At 40.0% G+C, this 22,499-nt stretch overlaps 2 protein-coding genes across 2 annotated transcripts in view; one reads left to right on the top strand and one right to left on the bottom strand.

The window, feature by feature from the left end:
* Positions 1-1,744: 1,744 nt before the first annotated feature.
* On the top strand, positions 1,745-8,024 carry slc47a4 (solute carrier family 47 member 4). The gene is made up of 18 exons (XM_034701505.1): positions 1,745-1,751; positions 1,837-2,022; positions 2,320-2,421; positions 2,622-2,690; positions 2,800-2,948; positions 3,903-3,945; positions 4,044-4,088; positions 5,213-5,310; positions 5,391-5,488; positions 5,599-5,712; positions 5,863-5,930; positions 6,134-6,242; positions 6,321-6,396; positions 6,485-6,554; positions 6,657-6,789; positions 6,925-7,019; positions 7,183-7,281; positions 7,460-8,024. Exons 2-18 carry the CDS (start codon positions 1,855-1,857, stop codon positions 7,748-7,750), a joined length of 1,827 nt encoding a protein of 608 aa, XP_034557396.1. The 5' UTR covers positions 1,745-1,751; positions 1,837-1,854; the 3' UTR covers positions 7,751-8,024.
* Positions 8,025-14,342: 6,318 nt separating this feature from the next.
* slc47a3 (solute carrier family 47 member 3) overlaps positions 14,343-22,499 on the bottom strand; it is a 9,988-nt gene continuing 1,831 nt past the window's right edge. The window contains exons 4-17 of the mRNA XM_034701048.1: positions 22,337-22,485; positions 22,110-22,152; positions 21,924-21,968; positions 20,654-20,751; positions 20,468-20,565; positions 18,533-18,646; positions 18,379-18,446; positions 18,173-18,281; positions 16,011-16,086; positions 15,600-15,669; positions 15,356-15,488; positions 15,139-15,233; positions 15,008-15,050; positions 14,343-14,859 (exon numbers count right to left, since the gene is read on the bottom strand). Coding sequence (XP_034556939.1) covers positions 14,648-14,859; positions 15,008-15,050; positions 15,139-15,233; positions 15,356-15,488; positions 15,600-15,669; positions 16,011-16,086; positions 18,173-18,281; positions 18,379-18,446; positions 18,533-18,646; positions 20,468-20,565; positions 20,654-20,751; positions 21,924-21,968; positions 22,110-22,152; positions 22,337-22,485 — 1,353 coding nt within the window. The 3' untranslated portion in view covers positions 14,343-14,647. The remainder of the gene's footprint in view (positions 14,860-15,007; positions 15,051-15,138; positions 15,234-15,355; positions 15,489-15,599; positions 15,670-16,010; positions 16,087-18,172; positions 18,282-18,378; positions 18,447-18,532; positions 18,647-20,467; positions 20,566-20,653; positions 20,752-21,923; positions 21,969-22,109; positions 22,153-22,336; positions 22,486-22,499) is intronic.

The following is a 22,499-nucleotide window of genomic DNA, read 5'->3' as shown; positions in this document are numbered from 1 at the left end:
GGATGTTAAGGGACAGTGCAGAAGGCAGGAAGGGAAGAGGGTAGGGTACAAACAATAGAAAGGGTCAGGAAGAAGCTGAGACACGGCCGCAGAGATGTAATATGACGTGATGGGCCAGGCAAACACAAATGACAGATCAGTGTTAGGAAAAATAGCAAGTGACAGATACAAATCAAATGCGCTGCAGTACATGGTATTCATGGCTCTCATTCCAGCAGCCTGATTGATTTAGCCAACATGAAGCCTGCAGGGTTTTGGGTTGTCAAACTGAGACTGTCAGTTGAAATGTAGAAGAAAAAGTATGCCACATTTTGTATGTCATGTTCTGTTACCAGAGCTGTGCTTACAGATAGATTTAAGTTTCCTCAGATACACTCTCATTCATCTGTGTTGAATCTCTCAAATCTGACTCCTGCATTAATATGCTGCTTTCATTCATGTCTTGAAAAAAAGACTAATTATTGCTTTAGTTGACATATTTCTTTAGTATAAAGCAGTAAGAGAAAAATAATGCATGGCCCTCCAATTAAATCGGATATGCCTGTCTTTGCATATGTCATTACATTGTTTTGACAGCCTTATCATGCATGGAGCCCTTCTTCTGGAGGCTTTATTTTTGCAAAAATGTGATGTGTGTTTTGCACTATTGCAGAAACAGTCTCTACACTGTTTCCATTTGCAATAACTCACTCTGACACTTCTGTCTTACCTGAGAGAAAAAAAGAAACTCAAAATTCTACCCCCTCCTGCATAACGCTGATCTCAACATCTGCAGACCAGTAATAAGTTGTCACTCTGAAGCCTTCAGCAGCCACCTTCTTCCTAGAAACACTTTCTTGTTGTATAACATAGTTATAGACTCATCACTATTTTTGTACATATTTGAATGAAAGGTTTAAGATATGAAAGAGTGTGGTGCAATTTCTGAAGAGGGCAATGACGTAAGAAAGTTGTGAAAGTGTGTATTAGAAGTCTCTTTCTCTGAGTGTGCACCAAGTGGATATGTCTTTTCAACAGTGCATGGCTACAGAGAGAGAGCTTTGTTACATCTTCATGAATTCCCACTCCAGAGTCTGAGCACCAAATATCTTATTTGCATATATGTTTTCTACCCTTAAAACTGGAGGCTTGCTTGCACTGATGCATGCTATCACTCTGCTGCAGATGGCTATTTCAATGAGGTTTCTGCCTGATAGCAGTAGACAACTGCATCTCATTATAAATGCTGTCAGAGAACTGACTGGTTAACCTTTAATACTCTCCCGTAGGACACTAAACCAAAAGACATGTTAATGTTTAATAGTCCCAAACTGTATAATGTACATGTCATCTTGAATTGATAGAGACTGATTGGAGCAATTTCAGTTCCTGATAGAGGACCTGTGCAGCCATTAATATGCAGAAGAAGTTCATGAATAATCATGTATTCACACCCTCTGTCTGTTCACATATCATATCTGACAACAGAGGCAGAACACAGGCAGGTTATGATATTTAGTATGCTTCACACAGATGCAGCTATTGGCCATATTGTAATCCACTCTGTGAATGCATTGAAATGAAAAATTTAATTTGAGCTGCATTTCAATTTGAAGCTCATGCATTTGAAATGTTTGTGCATCTTGAATATTCATCTTGAAAACATAGAATTAAATAATGACTCCTGCATTTTCCTGTGCTCCATAGTGCAGTTGCTTTGTTTCCTATTTGACATGTAGTTTGAGTCGACAGTGTCACACCTGAAATGCAATGTGAGAAACTAACCTCCAGTGAATTAATTAGTAACCTTTGAAGGTGTTGAAATACTTTACACAGTGATGAATTCTGTCCCCACAGAGCATCAAAGAAACAAACATGTCAGGCAAGGCAGACGCTTCTGTGGATAAAGCCACATTAACACCTGATCCTGGAGACATGGAGGGGTCCAGTGACAAGCTCTTCTGCTGCAGGTGGATGCGCAGCAGGATCCCACTGACCCACAGAGAAGAACTGTACCACATCCTGAGGATGACAGGGCCTCTGGTAAGGACTGGCTCTGTTTGCATTCCCTGCTCCTCCATTATGTTGATTCATTTCAGACTGATGAGATTATTTTGTTTAATACGTCAGGAGAAATTGACTCTCTGTTGGAGTTCTACAATGAACATCAGTCAAACAAAAGCCGTGTTTGGCAAGATTCAAAGCGATGACAGTGTGACACATCATTTGCTCAGAGAGCTATGCTAATTTATCACAACTTTTAATAACTGATGTGAACAATACAGTACCTGTGTGCTAGCAGTTGCAATTAACCGCTCTGCTGTGTGTTTGTCTTTCTAGCTGTTCTCTCGAATTCTCACTTACCTGCTTCCATTTGTGGTTACAATGTTCTGTGGGCGCCTGGGAAATGATGTGATGGCTGGTTATGGATTAGCTTCTGCTGTAAGTAGTCATCAGTATGCTGCATGAGGAAAATACACCAGAAAATGTCATTTCAGCAGAGAAAATTGAATGTAACACCTGGAAACTCAGGATCGCATGATAGTTTTTACAATTCTTGATGATTTAAGCAATACACTATACATATTCTGGTATGTGTCATAACAATATTGCTCTTATTCATTTATGTGTGTTCATTTCAGACTATAAATGTTACCACTGCAGCAACAGGATGCGGTCTGGGACTGGCATGTGATACTCTGGTGTCTCAGGTTTGGGAAACTCTTTGTCCTTTGACCTTCAATTCAGCTCCAGTCTAGATCTCAGCTGTTCATTACTCTATTTTCTGGAATGATTAACACATTGTGTGCTGTCCTTCAGACATTCGGAGGTAAGAACCTGCTGCGGGTAGGGGTTATTCTCCAGCGGGGCATTATCATCCTGCTGTTATTCTGTCTGCCCTGCTGGGGCCTCCTCATGAATGCTCAGGCTCTCCTGTTATGTATGGGTCAGGAACCTGAAGTGGCCAGGTAACAAAGACTCAACATTCATGCAAAACTTGTGAAAAGTCTTAATAACAACGTTCCCTCCTTTACTTTTAATGCAAATGTTTTGCATGATGTTGCATATCACTGTTTTTTCTACACTAACACAGATTACAGTACTTAGTCTTGAGTTTTGGCTGATACTAAGCAGCCCACTGACACTTCTGCAATCAAAGCAGCTGAGAACAAACCATAGACTGTATAAAATATGGACGTAGTATCCGTGACATCACCCATCTGTTCCTGAGAGCTGTTATGAAGCAAATTGACGGCAGCAGCCATATTGGAAATGCGGAACTCAACCAGGCAGAGTGTGACGTAGTGTGAGCCTCCTAGCCAAGCCGTTTTTTGAACCAGGCTGTAAACATGTTTATTAATGCTGCAAAGATCGTCTTTTTCCCATTCATGTCTATGTGGTTTCCGGTGTTTCTGCAGCCAGCCTCAAGCGTATTTTTGATGTATTGCAGTTTCACTTCCGCATTGGCTTCATCGTTTGAGACCGAAGGTTGTCGCTTGGAACAGACTGTGCAAAAAATCAGTGCATCCCTATATACTAGACATATATACTACTGTGTACTAGATCAAAATGCAGACTGACAGCAGCTGTTTGGCTGCTTACACTCAACATGAGTCCCTTAGCGCTCTAAGGGACTGGAACCAAGTGCCACTCATGTGTTCCGCCTGTAACATTGGCGTGATACCAAAGCTTTTTTTACTGGCCCCTGTTGGCCCCTCCCCAGAACCGCCACTGCTGCTAAGTGTTACATAACTTTCTAAAATTATTTACCCTGAGATGCAACCTTTACTTGCAAAGTCCCATGAATACATGTTTCAACTGCATAATGAGTGTAAACGAGTGAGCTTGAATTTATGACATCCAAGTGTATAGAACCTCAGTATCTTATTTCCTTAAAGAAAAATATGGCTCCTTCATTTCAGAATAGCTCAGTTGTACATGACGGCCTTCCTTCCAGCTGTTCCTGTGAGTGTTGACTTTTTTCTCGCCTTTTTTTGTGTCAAATGTTAAACATTTTCTGTGATTTATTAAGCAACTGCTTTTTTTGTTGTATTTCTCTTCAGGCAATGTTTCTGCATGGGCTTCAGGTGTCTTATCTACAGAACCAGGTGCACTAATAACGAGTTTCAGAGAATTAAACATGCAGTCTTAAGTTAAAGCTCCTGTGAGGAACTTTTAGTGTCAGTTTTAGAATGGACCAAAATTATTACTCTTACCTCTATACGAGCTACAAAAGTAAATGAGACTATACTTGTTAAGACAAATTATTGCTATTTTGAAGAAGTCATCAACTACACTTGGACAAAACAGTCTTTGTTTGCATTTTCCACGGCAAAAATTCTCGATGAGAGATGCATTTGGTTGCTAAAAGACAGAAAGATACAATTTCATTTACACTGAGACTTACCATTTTTTCCCACAGTGCAGTGTTGTAGTTGAGTCACCAACCTTGAGTCCAAGTAGAGTCTCACGTCCTTAGTGTTTGAATTGAGTCTGAGTCACCAAGAGAGAAATCTATTCAAGTCCAAGTACAGTCTTCTTTACCTCAGGCCAAGTCTATCTCCTGTCTGTTGTATTTATATTATTAATTATGAATATGTTTATAATAAGGAAAACTGCTGTGTCACTCCAAACTGTTCACTGATAGACTGTGTGGTACCTTTTGGGTTTGTGGGAAACATGTTCATTTAGATTCAGACTGATACTGTCAGCATATCTGGGGATTTAAGTGATGCAATCATGGATCTTGCTGCTGTGGGACCACTACAGGTGTCTAATAAGCTCAAAAATACCTGCAAATCACCTGCTTTTAATAAGAATTTTAACCAACCAAACATACTCTGTGGTTGAGTCACTGGACAGATGTGTGTTAAAGTTTGTCCCTGTCTTCTCCTGCACTGCTCTTGCTTGTTTTTGCTGTAAAGTCTCTGCAAGCAAAACCCACAATTCAGTCAGTCCTCCTCTCCATCTTCTGAGTCCTAATGCATTCAATGCTTGGATCTGAGTCCAAGTCCAAGCCATCAGCGCTCAGGTTCAAGTTGTGTCACATGTCCTGAAAATCAGGATTCAAGTCAGGCTCCAGTCAGGGTCCTGGACTTGAGTACTGCAACACTGGCGGCTCTTAAATAGACACAAACCTAGAGTTCCTGACAGGAGCATTAATGTAAGGAAATTCCTGTTGTGAGTAGGTAGTAGTGGTACTCACTGCGTCCTCTGCTGTTTGTGCACTCAGGGTATAATACTGCCTCAACTGTACACTGCTGCCATAGCAAACATAGCAAACGTGGTGACGAACTACATCTTACTAAACTGGCTGGATCTGGGTGTTCAGTAGGTGTACTCATTTTTATCATTTTACATATAATTAATTTGCATTCTTGTATTAATCTGTCTGTGTTCATGTGTCACAGTGGATCTGCTGCAGCCAATACTCTGTCTCAGTTTTATATCTGTGCTCTGCTGTTTGGCTACATTTGGTGGAAGAAGCTCCACCTGACGACATGGGGAGGTAAGAGATTTAACATTCATGGTTTGCCTATGCTCTTAGGCATCTCTCTGTTCACCCTCCTTGTTCACATTCATAAGTGTACATTAATAAGTTTGTCTCTCCCCCTGCAGGCTGGTCTGTGGAATCACTGCAGGAGTGGGGCTCCTACATGAAACTGGCTATTCCCAGTACTTTAATGACATGCTTTGAATGGTGGGTTTATGAGTTTGGGGGATTTTTTGCAGGTAAGAAAAATTGTTATGTAATCCCATCAGGCCTATTCTTACAGATATTAACACTGTGCTGTGCATCACTTGGTTATTGAAGCCTGTTTCTACTGTCTTAATGAAACCAGCACCTCTTCTTGTTTTTTCTCTTTTGTCTCTGTCAACAAGGGATGCTGAGTGAAAATGAGCTGGCTGCCCAGCATGCTGTAATAATGGTGGCTTTCATAACCTACATGGTATTAACTACAAGTCAGAGCTCTACACTCTCATTTGAAGTCTTCTCAAATTGATTGTAATGCGCTTAAGAACTCATAGAACTTTCACAGTCTTAATTCATGCTTCAGCTATTGTAAAGCCGCAGTAGGAAGTACTTTTGGTTATTAGTATTCATACATTCTTATTCCTTAATGCATATTTTTGCATAATGATGCATCCATAGTTCCCTCTTGGTGTTCAAGCTGCAGCGTGTGCTCGTGTGGGAAACGCCCTCGGTGCAGGAGACACCGCCAGGGCCATCCTCACTACCAAGCTGTCCTTCGCTCTTGCAAGTCAGTTATTCACACGTGTAGTTGCTGACAGTTACACTTCATATGTTTTTCATGTTTGACAGATTTCTTCTTTTTTAGGTTGCTTTGCTGTCGTTGAAGGTATTGTGCTCTGCTCTACCAAATCAGTGATCGGCCTCATGTTTACCTCTGATGAGTGAGTCTCTGCTCATTATTACACATTTAAATACCTTCAGTTGATGTGCAACTGCTTCATGAAAAACATGTTTTTATTCTCATTTCAGGAAGATCATAGGACTGATCTCACACCTGATGAATGCTTACATTTTCCTTCAGTTATTTGATGGACTTGTGGTGAGTCGACCAGCTTGGCTTGTATGCACAACAAACTCTGTATTCACAAGAATGCAAAAGAAAAACTTATCGCACTTGTTTACTATGTTTATCTCCTCCTAGTGTGTGTGCACGGGCATCTTCTTGGGCACAGGCAAACAGAAAATACCAGCTGTGGCCAATTTCATTGGATACTACTGCATTGGGCTCTCTCTGAGTGTTACCTTAATGTTTGTTGCAAAACTGAGAGTTTTAGGTAATTATATAAAACGACCGTATTTCGTTGCTTTCACAGACATTCATGATGATGAATGGCTGCAGAGGAAGAGCAGGTTATTATAAGTGGAGCCTGCTGTGCCGTTGAAAGGCTATTTCGTCTCTCTCTCTGCAGGTTTTTGGCTCGGACTGCTGATCTGCGTTGTCATACAGTCTACCTTCTACATCATTGTCATCTTCAAGCTGAACTGGAAGAGGATGACGGAGGAGGTAGTCTGCAGGCTAATTTGACAATCAGGATCATGCAGGGCCTCAGCTGTTCAGAAACACTAACAAATCTGCAGAGATGATAAATCTAGAAATATTCAATTTCCTTTTCTTTACTGATTGAATGAGGGGGAATTGACAGCCAGGTTTTCATTTCTGCTTGCAGGCGGTGAAACGAGCTCAGAAGAAGACACAGATGACATTATTAAGCTCGGCTCCCCTGTCAGATAACAACACTTTCGACCAGACAGCAAGTAATGGGAACGTAAGTGGCCTTTGTTCCTCACTCTAACAACCTCAATGGCTTTTCATTGCTGGTTTGATATTGATGTTCTTCTCAATGTCTTATTTTCTCTAGGACACTTTAAATACAAGCTACATGACAACTATCTTGTTACATTAAGCTGGGTTTGTAATAAGATGTATCCATTTCTTCTTTCAAGTCAGCTGATGGCTACTCGTCTGTGAGCAGACATGATTATGATGGGAACACGGAGACACAGGATGGACATGAGGCCCAGCAGCTGAAAAGCCGTCTCTCCACCACGCAGCTGGTCATCAGGCGAGGCCTCACTGTGATTGCAGCGGTCGGACTTCTAGTTGTCGGAGCGTGCGTGCACTTCCTCGTGCCCTTACCAGAGACTCCTCCCTTTGAGGGCAACTTCACTGTGGGCCTGATCAATACCACATTTACCCCTGATCAAGTGTTAACCACTGTGCTGGTTTCAATATAAGAGTCAGGATAACCCTGAGAGCTATGATGTGCAGTTTGTTGTCAATGTCCTGGAAACATTGAACTTGAGACTGTTGTAGAGTTTGACAGAAAGAGACAGATTTAATGGATGATAAAAAAGTTGTGTAAAGCTAATGTTTTACATCAAGACAATGTATTTTATTAATGTATGCTTTCCCGTCATGCATCTCTGCCTGATCGATTTTTTACTCATGAGGGATGGTTTACTGCCTCTTCAGAGCCTTCCTTAGGGTAACTTGCAGAAGGTTGATAAATATGGGTCCTGACTTAGGATAAATCAGCTTTAGACATAAGGTAAGAATGGAAATGTGTTTGCAGGGGTGTGATTTAGTATTTAGTGTATGTTTAACCTTGGTAATAAAGAAGACAGAGTATGCAATCTCATAGCTGGAAGTACTTTTATGCAATTCAAATAGTTGAAGTTAGAATTTAGCTGACTGGTGCATTTGAGAAGGGAGCAAAAAACTGTCCTGCTTATCCCCAACAAATGTGAAGTATAAAACTAGAACATTGTTAGTTACAAATATGGACAGAATACAGAAATGAGCACAGTGTCACAATAACTCAGAGTAACTCTGCTTAATGTGAATGTCATCACCCCACATACTTGCCTGTTTCAGAATAATACCTGCTGCGATCACACATCTACTCACCTTGACTTCACAGAGATTTTACTGGATTCTGGCGCCCCCTTTGTGGTCAGGATTTGGTAAAACTGAGATAAATCGTCTGATTCCTGGTAGAAAACAGATGGAGAACCAAATCCTGATCATTTTTATCAAGATAAAAGCTTAGAACAACAGGACCCTGGGATCACGGCCCCATTCAAACCCTGAGTAAATCCCTCAAACAAATTAATGCATGGATGTTCATTGTCTCCAGCTGAACAAAGATAAAACTGTGGTAGTTTTTTTTTTATTTCGATCCAAGGAGGAAAGATTAAAAGCCAGGGAGCAGATTCAGTCATTACAGCTGAAAACCTCTGACCAAGCCAGAAATCTCAGATTAAGGCCTGAATTTTAAAAGCATCACTGAGACAATTACAAAGTCAGACTACTGGATAATAGATCAAGGATTAAACTCGTAAATACATTTATCTTCAGTTAACTTTTTTACTGTGACAGAGTCATTACAGGTCTCCCTTAAAAATCAATCAGCTGATTCAGATCACTGCTGCTAGAGTCCTCATTATGACTGAGAGCGTGGATCACTTCACTCCAGGTCTGGGTCTTTAAACTGGTGTCCTGTTCATCAGAGAATAGATTTTATAACACTGCTGATGGTTTGTAAAGCACTGAATGGTTTAGGCACAAAAATATATTACTGATCTTCTTTTACAGTACGAGCCATTCAGAGCACTCAGGTCCTCTGGGCAGGTCTGCATTCTGATACTAGAGTCAGAACCAAACATGAGGATCCAACATTCAGATTGTATGCTCCATGACGGAGGTTTAGGGACACAGTTAGGAAGAATAAACATGAACATTTTGAGAAATAAGGAGACTTAAAGTTGTAATGCTGTAAGAGAGTAAAAGTTGTAAATGCACGAGAATAAAGTTGTGATATTTCAAGCAGTAAGTTATAGTTAGTGTATGGTAGGCCTATATGTTACTGCTAAGAGGGGGATATGAGAAGAAAAATAGGAATTTTGGTTTTTACTTTATATGTTTTGCTATTGAATTAAGTATAGAAATAAATAAGAGAATAAACAGGACAGAAGACAGCATGTCAGCAGAGGCCACTTCCTGTATGAGGGCCCTTAAAAGGGTTTACTCTGTATTAAACGCTGCTTTTCAAGAGCGAACAAATGCACGTCTTTATTAGACATGAACATGTCACCCTGAAATTAAGTTCTCTTCATCCTCTTAGAAAGGAGAAATATCTAAGCTGACCAGAACTGGAAAAAGTGAATTAGATTTGACACTTTAATCAAGATCAAAACATGATAACAAATCCCCTATCTTTGAGTTTTTTTCTTGTTTTCCTCAATCTGACTCAAGCTCCAAGGCAGCTGTGACCGCAGCAACATTTCCACCATTTCCAACATCCCAGTGAGAAACTGATAAGCACATAAGAGACAAGACTGACACTTCTGTGGAGAGCCCTACACTGGCATCCTTCGATTAGACATGGAGGATCCTGAGGACAATCTTTTCTGCTGCCTGTGGGTGCACAGCAGGGTGCCTCTTGCCCACAGAGAAGAACTGTACCTAATCCTGAGGATGACAGGGCCTCTGGCAAGAATTGGCTTAGCTTACATACTGCGCTCTGTCTGGATTGAAGGTGCCCTTGCTGCTGAAATGCTGAGTCATAAAATAGAAGATTGATGACGGTCATTCTCTGCCAAAGAAAAGGTCAAGATGTCAGGAAAACAGACCTGCAGGCTTGAGACTTCAAAGCAGAAATCAATGGACCTTAAGTTGAGTTTGGCAGGTTTTAAAAAAGAGGCTGGACCTGCCAAAGTATGAGGATGTGGAAGCCCATTTGCCAAGACAACGCCTGAGTGTGTGCGTACACGCACCTGGCCAATAAAGCCAATTGTAAGTTGTGATAGGTAATTGCAATTTGTGTTGTGTGCAGTGATTTACAATAATTAGCTGCTTGCAACTGCACCATAGTCTGTTTATTCTTTCTAGCTGCTATCTCAAATCCTGAATTACCTGCTTCAATTTATTGCCACAATGTTCAGTGAGTGTCTGGGAAATGAAGAGATGGCAGGCTATGTATTATCTTCTTCTGTTAGCGGTCATCTGTCTGCTCCATGAGGAAAAGGCAAGGGGGAAATTTTATTTCAGGGAAGAAAATAAAATGTAACAACTAGAAACCCACAGCCCCGTGACAGCTTTTACTGTTCTGTCACAAGCTTAATGACTTAATCAATACCATGATGATCACACACATGATTCACAGTATATTGCTTATATTAGACTCATTACAGTACAACCCCAATTCCCCAAAAAGAACAGTGTAAAATATTGATAAAAATAGATTCTGGTGGTTTGTAAATCATTTAAACCCTATTTTCAATTGAAAATAGTGCAATGACAACATAACAAATGTTAATACTGAAAAATTGCAGTTACATTTTCTGAAAAAATATCTGGAAAAGTCAAAAGGAACAAGGCCAAAAATCAAAACTAATGGCCATGATATTTGGCCCCTAAGGTGGCACTGCATTAAAACAGACATGACTCTGTAGTGGAGATCACTGCATGGGTTCAAAATCACTCCTAAAAACCATCGGATGTGAATGCAGTTTGTTGCTGAATCCTTTAATCCAGGTTTAAACTGTACCATGCAGAGAGGATACCATGTATAGATCGGGCAACTTCTCTGTGCCTGAGCTCATCTAGGATGGACAAACAGCAAAACTGTCCTGTGGTTAAAATGTTACAATTTTATATGAAATCATGGACGTCATATCTTCAAGGGACCACTTCTGTCTGTGGAGTGGAAAGTTTTTTCTAGGGTGTTGGGGAACTGTAATACAGAAACAATGCAGACCCCACTCTGGTCTTGGACTGTTGAACCAGCTCTGTACGAGTTACTGGTAAGGGCTTTGCTTATCCAGTCTCAATTTGTTTTGTGGACTTGAGAAGACCTGCATCCCAGGCTCCTGTGGAGTCCTGTGAGGGTTTTTGTGGAAGTATGGATGACCAGTGTGGTACCAGAGGCCATGCAGTCCCCTTGTATAACCAAAGTGAGAGCTGTTTTTGTAACCTTATCACAAAGTCAAACACAACCCCTAGTGGGTGTTGGCCTCCTCCAGGGTCGGGGATTGTTAAGTGATTTTCATGTCTAACATTTGAAGGTGCAGCTTAGGAACAAGAGTGACCATTTCGGGCACCCGATAACTTAATTTTTGCAGATGTTGCGATTGTGTTGGCGTCAATGAACTCCAGCAAGCACTGGGGAGATTTGCAGGAACGTACAATCCAAACCCTCACCTATGGTCATGAGCTTTTGATAGTGACCAAAAGAAAACGATTGTGGATACTGCCTTGAATTTGTTTCCTCAGAAGGATGGCTGGGCTGGGAGTATAGCCACTGCTCATTCAGATTGAAAGATGTCTAATGAAGTAGTTTGGGCAGCTAGTTAGGATGCCTTTTCAGTATCTTTGGCGATTTTTGGGGAACACCAATTACATAGGAAACCATTAGGTGGGCCAATTGGTTGCTGGAAGGTGAGATATATCTCATATGGCCTTGGGAGAGCGAAAAATCATTGTGGGGGGAGGATGCCTGGATTTACTCGCTTTATCTGCTTCCATCATGACCCAGCTCTAGATAAGAGAAAGGAAATTGAAGGATTTATAGTAGAAGACTTTAACATTTAACCAATACTATTTCTGTATTGCACCTAAGCTGCATTGAAACTGCTGTTGGTAGTCACAGAGTAAACATCTGTTCAGAGAGAGGGACTACGAATGTCAACACTATCCCTCCCAACCAGATTTCCTCTTAGCCCCCCAACACAGATCGGCGTGTGCAATCATAATAGTGGCGGACTTATAGCCTATAGGAGGACGTAGTAGAAGCTTCCCCTCAACCAATCAGCACAGAGGATTGGAGATTAGCTATGATTGGTCCGTCATAACAGGAACGAGGGGAATAATCACATTGCTTGATACAAAGGCATTGGAAAACACAGAGATTTCGCAATAGTCTCAAATTACTCCGCTTACTGATGAGTACAGATGGGCATTATGACCTTTTCTCAAAACCCAGCAGAAAAAAAGTAAAAATTGTTTACACCATTCCTACCAACAGCAGATTTAACATTACATTAAGTACATCTTAAAGCTACATTATTAAATTGTAGCCTCCAGGGGGCGATGTTATTCTAAAAAAGTGAAGAGACAAACACACAGTATCAATTTAACACAACCAAAATTTTGGAAACATGCTTTGAAATGTTTGTTGATTTTGTTCACAGGAGGCCATCAGCCCAATAATCAATAGACATCATAAACTCCTCACCGATGTGTCAGTTTAAAACCTGATACATAAATGACCTCAACAGCCAATCTTTCCCTCTTTTATCTGTTTGATTCTGAGAAACAAGAATAGTGTGTTTATCAGAGTGAATGTAATCACAGCAGCAGCTACAAGGTAATGTTTTACACATGCAGTGCAGCCAAAGACATCTTCAGAGTTGTACAGTTTGTGTGGTACTATGAACATAATCTCTTTTTTATGTGTTTCTACATCATCTTGCGGTTTCTTACCGTAAACCAAACCCAAATTGTCTGTTTCTCCTATTCAATTTCACATTACTTTAATTGTTCATAGATGTTATAATTCTTAAAAACATTACATCACACCATCACATGTTCTATCTGTGGACTCTATGTATAATAGATCTACATCTGTGTTTTTCTGTGTGCTTGTATTTGGTGGAAGAAGCTCCATGTGGAATGATGTGAAGGTGAGAGGCTGTTAGATTGACATTATGTTTATGTTTTGTATTCACAATGTGATCTCATGGACTATTTGGATCATCTTCCATGCTTAAATTCTACATAAATAAGTTTCTCTCCCCCCCTGCAGGCTGGTCTGTGGAATCACTGCAGAAGTGTGGCTTCTGCATGAAACAGGCCTTACACAGCTCTCTAATGACGTGTCTAAATGGTGAGTTTATGTGTTTGAGGGATTCTGCAAGTAGTACAAAATATCCATATGCTATAATATATTGTTGTAGCAGCAGACTGGTAATCCTGACACATCCAGAGGCAGTCATAGTGAAATTTGATACCTGCTAATAACTATATCTTTAGCCTGGTTTCACACTCAACGAAGAGCTGATTGTTTACTTCAGTATTTGATGGTTTTGTGGTGATTTTGTACTTTTTACTTTTCAAATAAGTCAACGTTTATTTGTCCAGAAGTCACCACAAAGTTGCTGACGTAACAAGGGCTAGATATAGATCTAAGTTTATCACTTTATTTCCCATTTTGTCTACAGGGGCATCACCTCGGGCAGAGGATACCAGCTGAGGCCCTGCAGGTGTTGGCCTGGGACTGCCAATTTGTGTCGTTTTACACTGACACTGCATGCTACAACTACGCCACAGACTCAGTTTCAATGCTTTTATATATGATCTGTTGCATATATTCATGTATAAAGAAGGAAGTGTGGTTAAATTTTGCTTGTTTGCAGATTGTGAACGGAGCACAGACAACTCTCATGACTGATTTAAAGAGGAACAGCACGTCTGTGTTGTGCCCACAAATAGTGCTAAAAAAAGGGACTTTCTGATGGTGAAGTAAAGTGCTGAAAGGTTTCTCAGTAGAACGTCAACCTAAACTGAAATAGCGACAACACTGCAGAGATAGCGAGTATAAGTGAGTAAGTGGCTTTCCTAACTGAACATTAGTGAAAATGTACCAAAATTATTCTTAGTTTTTGCTAACCTTCATTTGATTGGACAAAGCTTTCTCTCCATATGATTCCATTACATAAAGTTATGGTGTCATATAAAGTTATGAGCTTTGTCTTTCTCACTATTCAGCAGAAGTGCCCTTTACTGTTCAAGCATACTCAACAGCTCTAAAATAAAGAGAGACTCATGTTGACAATCTGAGATAATCACAGCCGTGTGTTTTATTTTGTTTAACACCACCTCTGTAGTTTGATTCATTCTCTTTGAGCCGAACATTGGCACATTCATTGAAGCATTTCATGATGAAATGCAATACCTTGCTTTGACAGATTAACCACAGAGAGCTCTGTCTGCTCTCTGCTCTCTGCTCTCTGCTCATCTGCGCCTTTCTTCTGCCTGTCGTGCTGACACACCGCATTCCAGACATCTGTCTATCACGTTTGCGTCGTTAGCTAACGTGTAACTCTACCTTGCACAAAAGACTTTCCCTTCAATTATGTAACAAAGTTAGTGATTAGCAAGTTCAAAGCGATTCCAGCAGCCAGGATGAAGAACATGGCAGCTACAGCCAGACCGCGACGCAGGACCAGACTCCTGAAAGGGAGCTCGACCTCCACTGGTTTCACCACCACCTCAGAAACAACCAGTTCCATGTTGTCTACTGGGCCCTGCACGTGCTCTGGATCATCTGACTGGTCATCTGTACCTATAAATACAAATGTGACACCAATGACTTCCCTGGAAAATTAAGGTTTTCTGTATATTTTGTCAAACCTGTCTCCTGAGAGAGAACACATCATTTGCTGAACGTGATAAACAGAATAAAATGATTTCGTTTCTGCAGTCTCTCTTACTTTTATATGTGGAGCTCTCATTCACTCCTGCCCGCATTTGAGCCTGAAAGAAAAACAATGTGTCAACTTCTACGCTTGAAGAAAAAGCCTGAGGCTGTTTAGAACTGAGGGATAAACCTCTGAATACTAACCTCTGTGGTTGCTTTCTTCCAATTCATTCTCACCAGGTAGGTAATCAGAAACACGCACTGCAGAAACACGCAGGTAAACAAGCCTGTCCACAAACCTGAGGGGACAGAATTTACATCTTGTTGATTTCCTTCGGGATTTTACTTTAAAGACACGGGAAACTGAACATTTTAAAATGATCAGTAAGTTCAGAAACACCTTAAGGTTAAATTATCTCACCTTTAATTCCCATCTTTGCTGCAAACATCAGTGACACTCCAATAGGGAAACCAATACCGTAGTAACCCAAAATGTTGCAGATAGCCCCGATTTTCTGTTTACCTGCTCCCCTTATGACTCCCCCTGAGGAAGCCTGGCCACACAAACAGAATAGAGCAGTGTTATAACTTGGTGTGGTTGAAAATTCAGCACTGTATGAGCAGGTCAAGCGGTCTTGTGTGGACATCATGGTGTAAGTACTCACAGACATTGCATCGAGGAGGGTGAATGGGGCATAAAAAGCTATAACATCTGCAACCCTTTCCCTGATTTGTCTGGAAGTAAAGAGACTCAGGATTTTCATTGTTGAAGATATGACATAAGAGATGACATTTCATAAAGGAATGTTAGATGTTACTGCTATGACATAATGTATTATACATGAGTCATTGTCTTATGATTAACCAATATTTCGCAATTCACCACTATGAAGTGCAACAGTCATAAACATTAACCTGAAGTTAAAGTATAAATGACTGTGAGCAAAGTGCAGTGTAAGCAATACATGACATCATGATCAAAGTTCATTCTATTACACCTGTAATCTCTCCCAGAGGTAAAAGTGTTTTTTTATCTAAGCCATTGTGGTTAATGAATAACATCAAATCATACTTACTCATCGTAGGTAAAGACGTAGGAAATATGGTCCTTCATGCCCCCAATAAAAACTGCCAGAAATATGGACACTAACCCTGTGGTAACAGAATGAATTATTCACTGAGAGAAGCTTTCAGAAGGATTCAGAATGATTTATTTTATGCTCACTTTCACACAAAAAGACAGCCACTGTCTTGTACTGTTTACTAATGAGTGCTCTGCTGGAGCGCATCACAAAGTTAAAGTTACTGTAAGGAAATTTTCTGTCAGTGTCAGTTTTGGTGACACCGGTGGACAAAGTGGTTTGACTTGAATCTGTGCTGATCTTGTCCCTTACATCCCAGTGAGTACTAACAGGGATTTCTATGTTAAAATTAGGTTGACAACAAGGTGAAATAAGGAGATGTAAAACCATTTTTCAGCTCCTTAAAATACCGTTAAGACATGATTAGGGATGTACATTTTAAGTATTTTCCATGATCGATTTTTGGAAATGTTAACGATCAATTATCGATTAATTGATAAGAAAAAACATTATTATTCTTACGTCAAAAACAATGCCAAATATGTTGTTTGCCCCCTAAATTTTATTTTCTGCAGCAACAAAATGCAAATAACTGACGGGATTGAATACGGGTAACATGTTTGACACGCAGAATATCAACGATCAGGCTCACTAAAATATTCTCCGCGGACATAATCTTATAAAGTGAAGGCTCATAATATTAACAGAAAAGTACTTCAGACTGACAGTGTCCAGTTTTCTGTCTACTCGTTCTTATTGAGAAAAATAAACATGTGTATAAGGTCAGGTGTCAGCCAGGAGCGCAACCGGGTCATAATCAGGAGAAAGCTCAGACGGCTCTGATGTTGCTGATCTGCAAACGTAGCGTACCAGAATTTCCCACCTGTTTGTTGCCTTTGTATCCAAAGGTGGGAAATTTCCTGTTTAAAGCTGTCAACCTTGGTGTCCGTGTCGTTGGCAGCAGTTTTGTATTGATCCTCTTTTAAAAAGCGCACGTGGAGACCTGACGCGCAGCCGCAGCCGCCACCTGAGCGTCTCCGCTGTGCGCAACACCTTTAGCTGCTGATTCACATCGAAACATGCTTTAAACTTAAAACACCTCCCTGATAGATGAGTGTAATATGAGACCACATGATGTTTGTTCCACGTGACGGAAAATTGATAACAAAAATGTGTGTTTCGAGTAATTTCTTAACAATCAATTAATCGATAATCGATTAATTGTGGTCATCCCTAGACATGATCGTGTCTGAAAACACAATTTTGTTTTATTTGTCGTATGAATTGTTTATTTTAGGGGTGATAGGTAGACAGAAATTACTACTACTACTACTAACTTTCTCCAAAATACTTTCCCTGTGGTACTTAAAATCCCAAAGACGTAATTTCAACATGTTTGATTTTTCAAACAAAAAACATAAATACTGGGCTTTACGGGCTGTGTGATGGTAACGGGATGGTTTAGACAAACTTTCCCACAGAAGAAGGAAAAAGAATACGCATGCTCAAGCCTTCAGCTGTGAAGCTCTGACTACACAGGTAGAAACACCCCTTGATGCTTAAGTAGTTGATTGAGACTTAATGGAATTGTAATAGTGGGTAGAGTTTATTGCCTGACAGAGGTGAGCAATGGACTTGTATGGCTGAGACTGTTGGATCAAATCCAGGATTCTGTCTTATGATTTTTTTGTAGGTAACTGTGATGGTTTGTAAGACTAGTTGCCCTATCTATGAGATGCAACTCAAAAATCGCTTTGAATGTGTGATGAGTTTGTCACAGAAGCAGATTTCCTGTTAAATCTGGCTTCAACACTGAGTATAATCAATGTCTTTAGAACCAGTACTTTATGGTCTTATTTACTTTTGAGCTCATTAAGAGACATCAGTTTTATCATCAGTCTGTTTCATAACCAGCTAAAAATTCCTCACAGGAGCTTTAAAGAGAAACCTTAACTTCACCACTTCAACCACTTCATAAGTAGATGATGAAGGATGTGAGACAAAGATTTACTTTGAAAGCTTTTATCACCTCCAGCAGTCATTTTGAGTGGAATTATGTAGCAATAATTGCACTGATTTTTCTCATTTCACATAAATACCTTCTAAAAAAATACCCTCAATCACAGCACATGAATCGTGTTCAATGGCAAACTGACCTGCACAGAACATTGACAGTTTAGCTGACAGCTTGGCCTGCTCCGTGTCTCCAGCTCCCAAAGCATTCCCCACTCTCACGTTGCCTGCTATACTGAAACCCAAGGGGAACTGAAAACAAAAAGCACTGCATTAACATGTTGTTTAAAAGAGTTATTCTTTTAATGCTTTATAATTATGTTTATATTAACTATTTGCGAGAAATTACAATGTATGCAACGTTTGCCAGTTCATACACGACTGACTGCGCTCCAAGTTCAACCTCACTGATCAGACCTGTCAATCAAAAACAGCACTTAGGTTTTTGAACAACTTGGGTTCACATGAATGCTTCACAACAGTAAAGGGAAGTGTGACATTACCTGCCAGAAAACTTCCAATCTCATACGTCCACCACTCAACACACAACATGACCATGCTGGGGATGGCCAGATAGATGTAAGAGCCCCAATCCTTTAGGCACTCCCTGGACCATCCTGTGGAGACAAAAGATGAGTCATCAAACCTTAACGGCTTGTTATAAGCTTGTATAAATCATAATAAAAGCTATGCCTAAGGTTATAAAGGGAATGTGCAAATCAAATTAAATTCTGAGAAACTGAAGAATAAACAGTTTTTAAAGGCTTTAAAATACAGTCAGGCAAGGTGAGTGTATGTCACAAATCTGGAGTCAGATTTCTATCAAATACAAGGACCTCTACTAGAAAATGTCACTCTGCAAGCAGGTCACATGTGTACGCATGTTCAACCTTATGATTTAAAATCTACTCCCTGAGTGTTAGATTTCGTTTTCCTTTTTTTCCACGTATAACAAGCAAGATGTGCAGGTTTGACTCTTTCTGAGACAATATAATGAACACACAGCCTTTAAGGAATAACACTGTATTACTAAGGATTAGTATTCATTTTTTGATACATCATAAACATAATTAAATGTTGCTGTATGAAGAAGTTTCAGGAGCAGGACTGCACCTCATCTGCTCTTCTTTAAACCTAACCCTCTACCCCACTTTGTTCTTGCAACCTGCACCTCTCTCTCCTACCCTTCTCTTTCTCCGTGTCTTCCTATCTGAAGGGCCCTGATGGGGTTTATTGTGCCTGAGGGTTATGGCAGATCCCCAATACTAAGGTAGGCATCATCATCTCCTATAGTTCAGAAATAATTAGTTGAATCCCGTGGATGATGTAATCCTTGCTAGTGTGTTATGTGTTTAATTTTGAACCTGATAGCTTGTGACAATAGTTGAAGGTATCAATAAACAGTGTGGGATACTTGCACTATAATGGATATGCCTGTAGTTAACAGTTCCCTGAGCTCCATGTGCTCCCTCCATGCGCTCTCTAAATTACAACACAAACTCTCTTTAATAATAACAGACACAGGCATTTTGAAACAAAGAGGACCTTTATGCCAATTTTTAGGACCTACTTAGGCCTAACACAAAATATCTTATTCAACATCTCTTTGTGCTCGTCATTATTTCATTCAGCTCTAATGTAGCATATTTCTGAAGAGATACTTCCTCTGTGAACCCTGCCATCTTTTAAGAATTTGACCCAGTGAACTAACTCTGTTCTGGAAGACGGATGAAACCATGCCACTCTGGTTGGTGGATGGGAGCCGAAAATTTAAGAAAATCTGATTGAACCTATATGGGACATTCAAACAAGTAGATTCCACAGTGTATTAAAGGTACAGTGTGTGGAATTTGGCAGCATTTAACTGATCAATCTTGGTAGAAGTGTAACATCAGAATGAGCCTTGTATATCTACATAAAAGTGGGTCCCCCTTCAAGGACGCCGCCATCTTGCATCGCCATGTTTCTACAGTAGCACAGAATGGACAAACTGGTATTGTGTAATGTGTTTTTGTATTTCATGAGTGAAATTCACTGGTTGGAAGATGAAGAAGAGCTTAGTTGTTGACGTGTGCAAAATAATTTGTATTGAAAGACATTTTTGAAGGTAAAAACTTCAAAAATGAAGTCAGAATCATATTTATCATGCATCACAGGAGCTTCTTGTCCTTGAAAGCCACCATCTTTTCACTGATGGGAGTGAGCAGCAGAGCAGCAGATTTCTACACACTATACCTTTAAGTCCTACAGGTGCAAGCTGCTGTTTATATTTACTGTATTTTTCTGAACTCTCTGAACAGTGCTTTTGTTTTGTCCTGCAAAACCTCCATGGGAAGCCTGCAATCCCTGTAATAACTGATTAATACATGCTGATGTAAACACTGGAGCCGCTGATTGTCTGCAGAGTCACAATCCTGCTCTGTTGATGTTTTACTCACCTCCCCATGTTTCCTTGTGCAGTCCTTTCCAAATAATGTATGCATAGAGAACAGTAGCCAAGCAGTACTGGGAAAGTGTGTTAGCCACAGCAGAACCTCTGTAAACAGTGATTGTTTCATGTAATTGGTTGTGTGACGCTGACAATCATTAATGGTGTTACTTGAAGAATAGAGAGGAATACTCACGCTACTCCTAGATCCAATGCAAAAAGAAAAATGTAGTTGATAAGGGCGTTTAAGAGGTTAACCACAAATCCTGTAATAACCTGTGGCCATATGATGCCCTACAGGAGAAATGACACGTTAATATCATCTAATCAGGTTTCAGGAGACATATGAGAAAAGAAAAGAAAGATATATGAACACAAAGTAGGGTCTATTTGAGCTAAGTTGTTTTTTCAGGTATTTTTCAGGACATCTGAAGAGAGATGGGACGTGTGAGGAGAGAGGGTAAGGGATGACATGCAGCAAGGTTTCATGGCTGGGAGTAGAGCCAGCGATTGCTGGTATGAGGACTGATGCCTCAGTACAAGGGGTGAGCATAAACTGCTATGCCAAATGGTAAACCAAGCTTAAAGCATATTTATTCTTAATGAAATCTATCTATTTAATCTAAGGAGACATTCTGTACGTATGATGCAAATTTTACTGTGGAGATTTTGGAGGTTAATAAGATAGATTTCAATGAAACCCAGAGGAGATGCTGATGCAGGATTGGACAATCTAAGTGGATTATTTCACATTCATTTTAATGTCATCAGCAAAGAAAGGTTCTGGATGTCCTGGTCTCATGGCCTCATGGTCTCAGACATCTGAATTGTGTGAGTTTACACATACGGAGGAATTTGGTGTGTTTTGGTAAGAAACATGCTTAAAGATTTCTAAAAAGACATGAAAACAGAGAAGAAACTTAAATATGGTCGAAAAAAATCCACTATAAATATATATAGGGAATATGTTAAATATTTAATACTTAATGATTTATTTATACAGGGACTATGTATAATAATCAAGATTACTATTTGATGCATTGTACCAGAGTTAGCTTGGAGCTAATTTACATCTGCAGTCCCATGGCAATTAAAACAGCTAAGCTTATCTTTTTTTTTTAAATGACGTTAAAGAGCTGTTCAATTTGTACAGGAATGTTTGAAATATTGACCTTGGAATGTGCAAAGGTTGACGTTGTGGGTAACAAATGTATAAAGAAAAGGGATAATAACCCAGGCAGGGGTTATCAATGTAAGACAGAGTGCAGACATGGATGTCATTGAGAAGAGTAATGTAAACTGACTATAGGGTTGCATGAGAGATGTCAATAAATAATAAAAGGCTGATAAAAAGGTTCTTCTCGTTTATCTGACCATGTGGACAACAGAGAACAAATCACAGGGAATGTAACAGCTCATTTAAGATCATCATTGAGTAACTTAATATTAATCTTTAATGCACTTACCTGGTTTTGTAGATATCTTGTCAGTAAGGAATACATGAATGTGGCCTAAAGAGCAAAAACAAAAAGAGAAATTAATCTCTTGACTCCCCATCCCCACACGTACTAGGTGAGGTAAGGAAAGTGCACAGAAATCCCCAGTTAATAGTTAAAGGAAGATGAGTTTCATACTGAGTCGGAAATACTCACAGGCAGTGCTGGCATAAAAATCTTCACATACAACTGAGACAGCCTGGGGAGAGAGATGGCATCAACATCATCAAAATGAAGTTGAATTAAATTAAACTTATACTGCTCAGTCGAGACAGATAGAATGAAGAAAAGGAACATTACAATCATATTCCTAACAATGAATAAAGGAGAAGAAAGTGATGAATGAAAGCTCAAGATAATTGCTTAGTTTTGCCACAGCTGACCTGGCCACCGCTGGATCCTGTTTCACAGCTAACAGCAGGGGTTCTGTGTTGATGAGGACTGCCCAGCAAGGAAAACAGGCCAGAAGCAAAATGAGGATAGCCCTCTGCAGAATCACCCCAACTTTTAGGAGGTTACGGCCCCCATATGTCTAAACACAAGCAA

This window comes from Notolabrus celidotus, chromosome 14 (assembly GCF_009762535.1).
Source record: "Notolabrus celidotus isolate fNotCel1 chromosome 14, fNotCel1.pri, whole genome shotgun sequence".
Taxonomy (NCBI): Eukaryota; Metazoa; Chordata; class Actinopteri; order Labriformes; family Labridae; genus Notolabrus; species Notolabrus celidotus.
The sequence above is the reverse complement of the archived record's forward strand: the minus strand, read 5'-3'. Positions and strand labels throughout refer to the sequence as shown.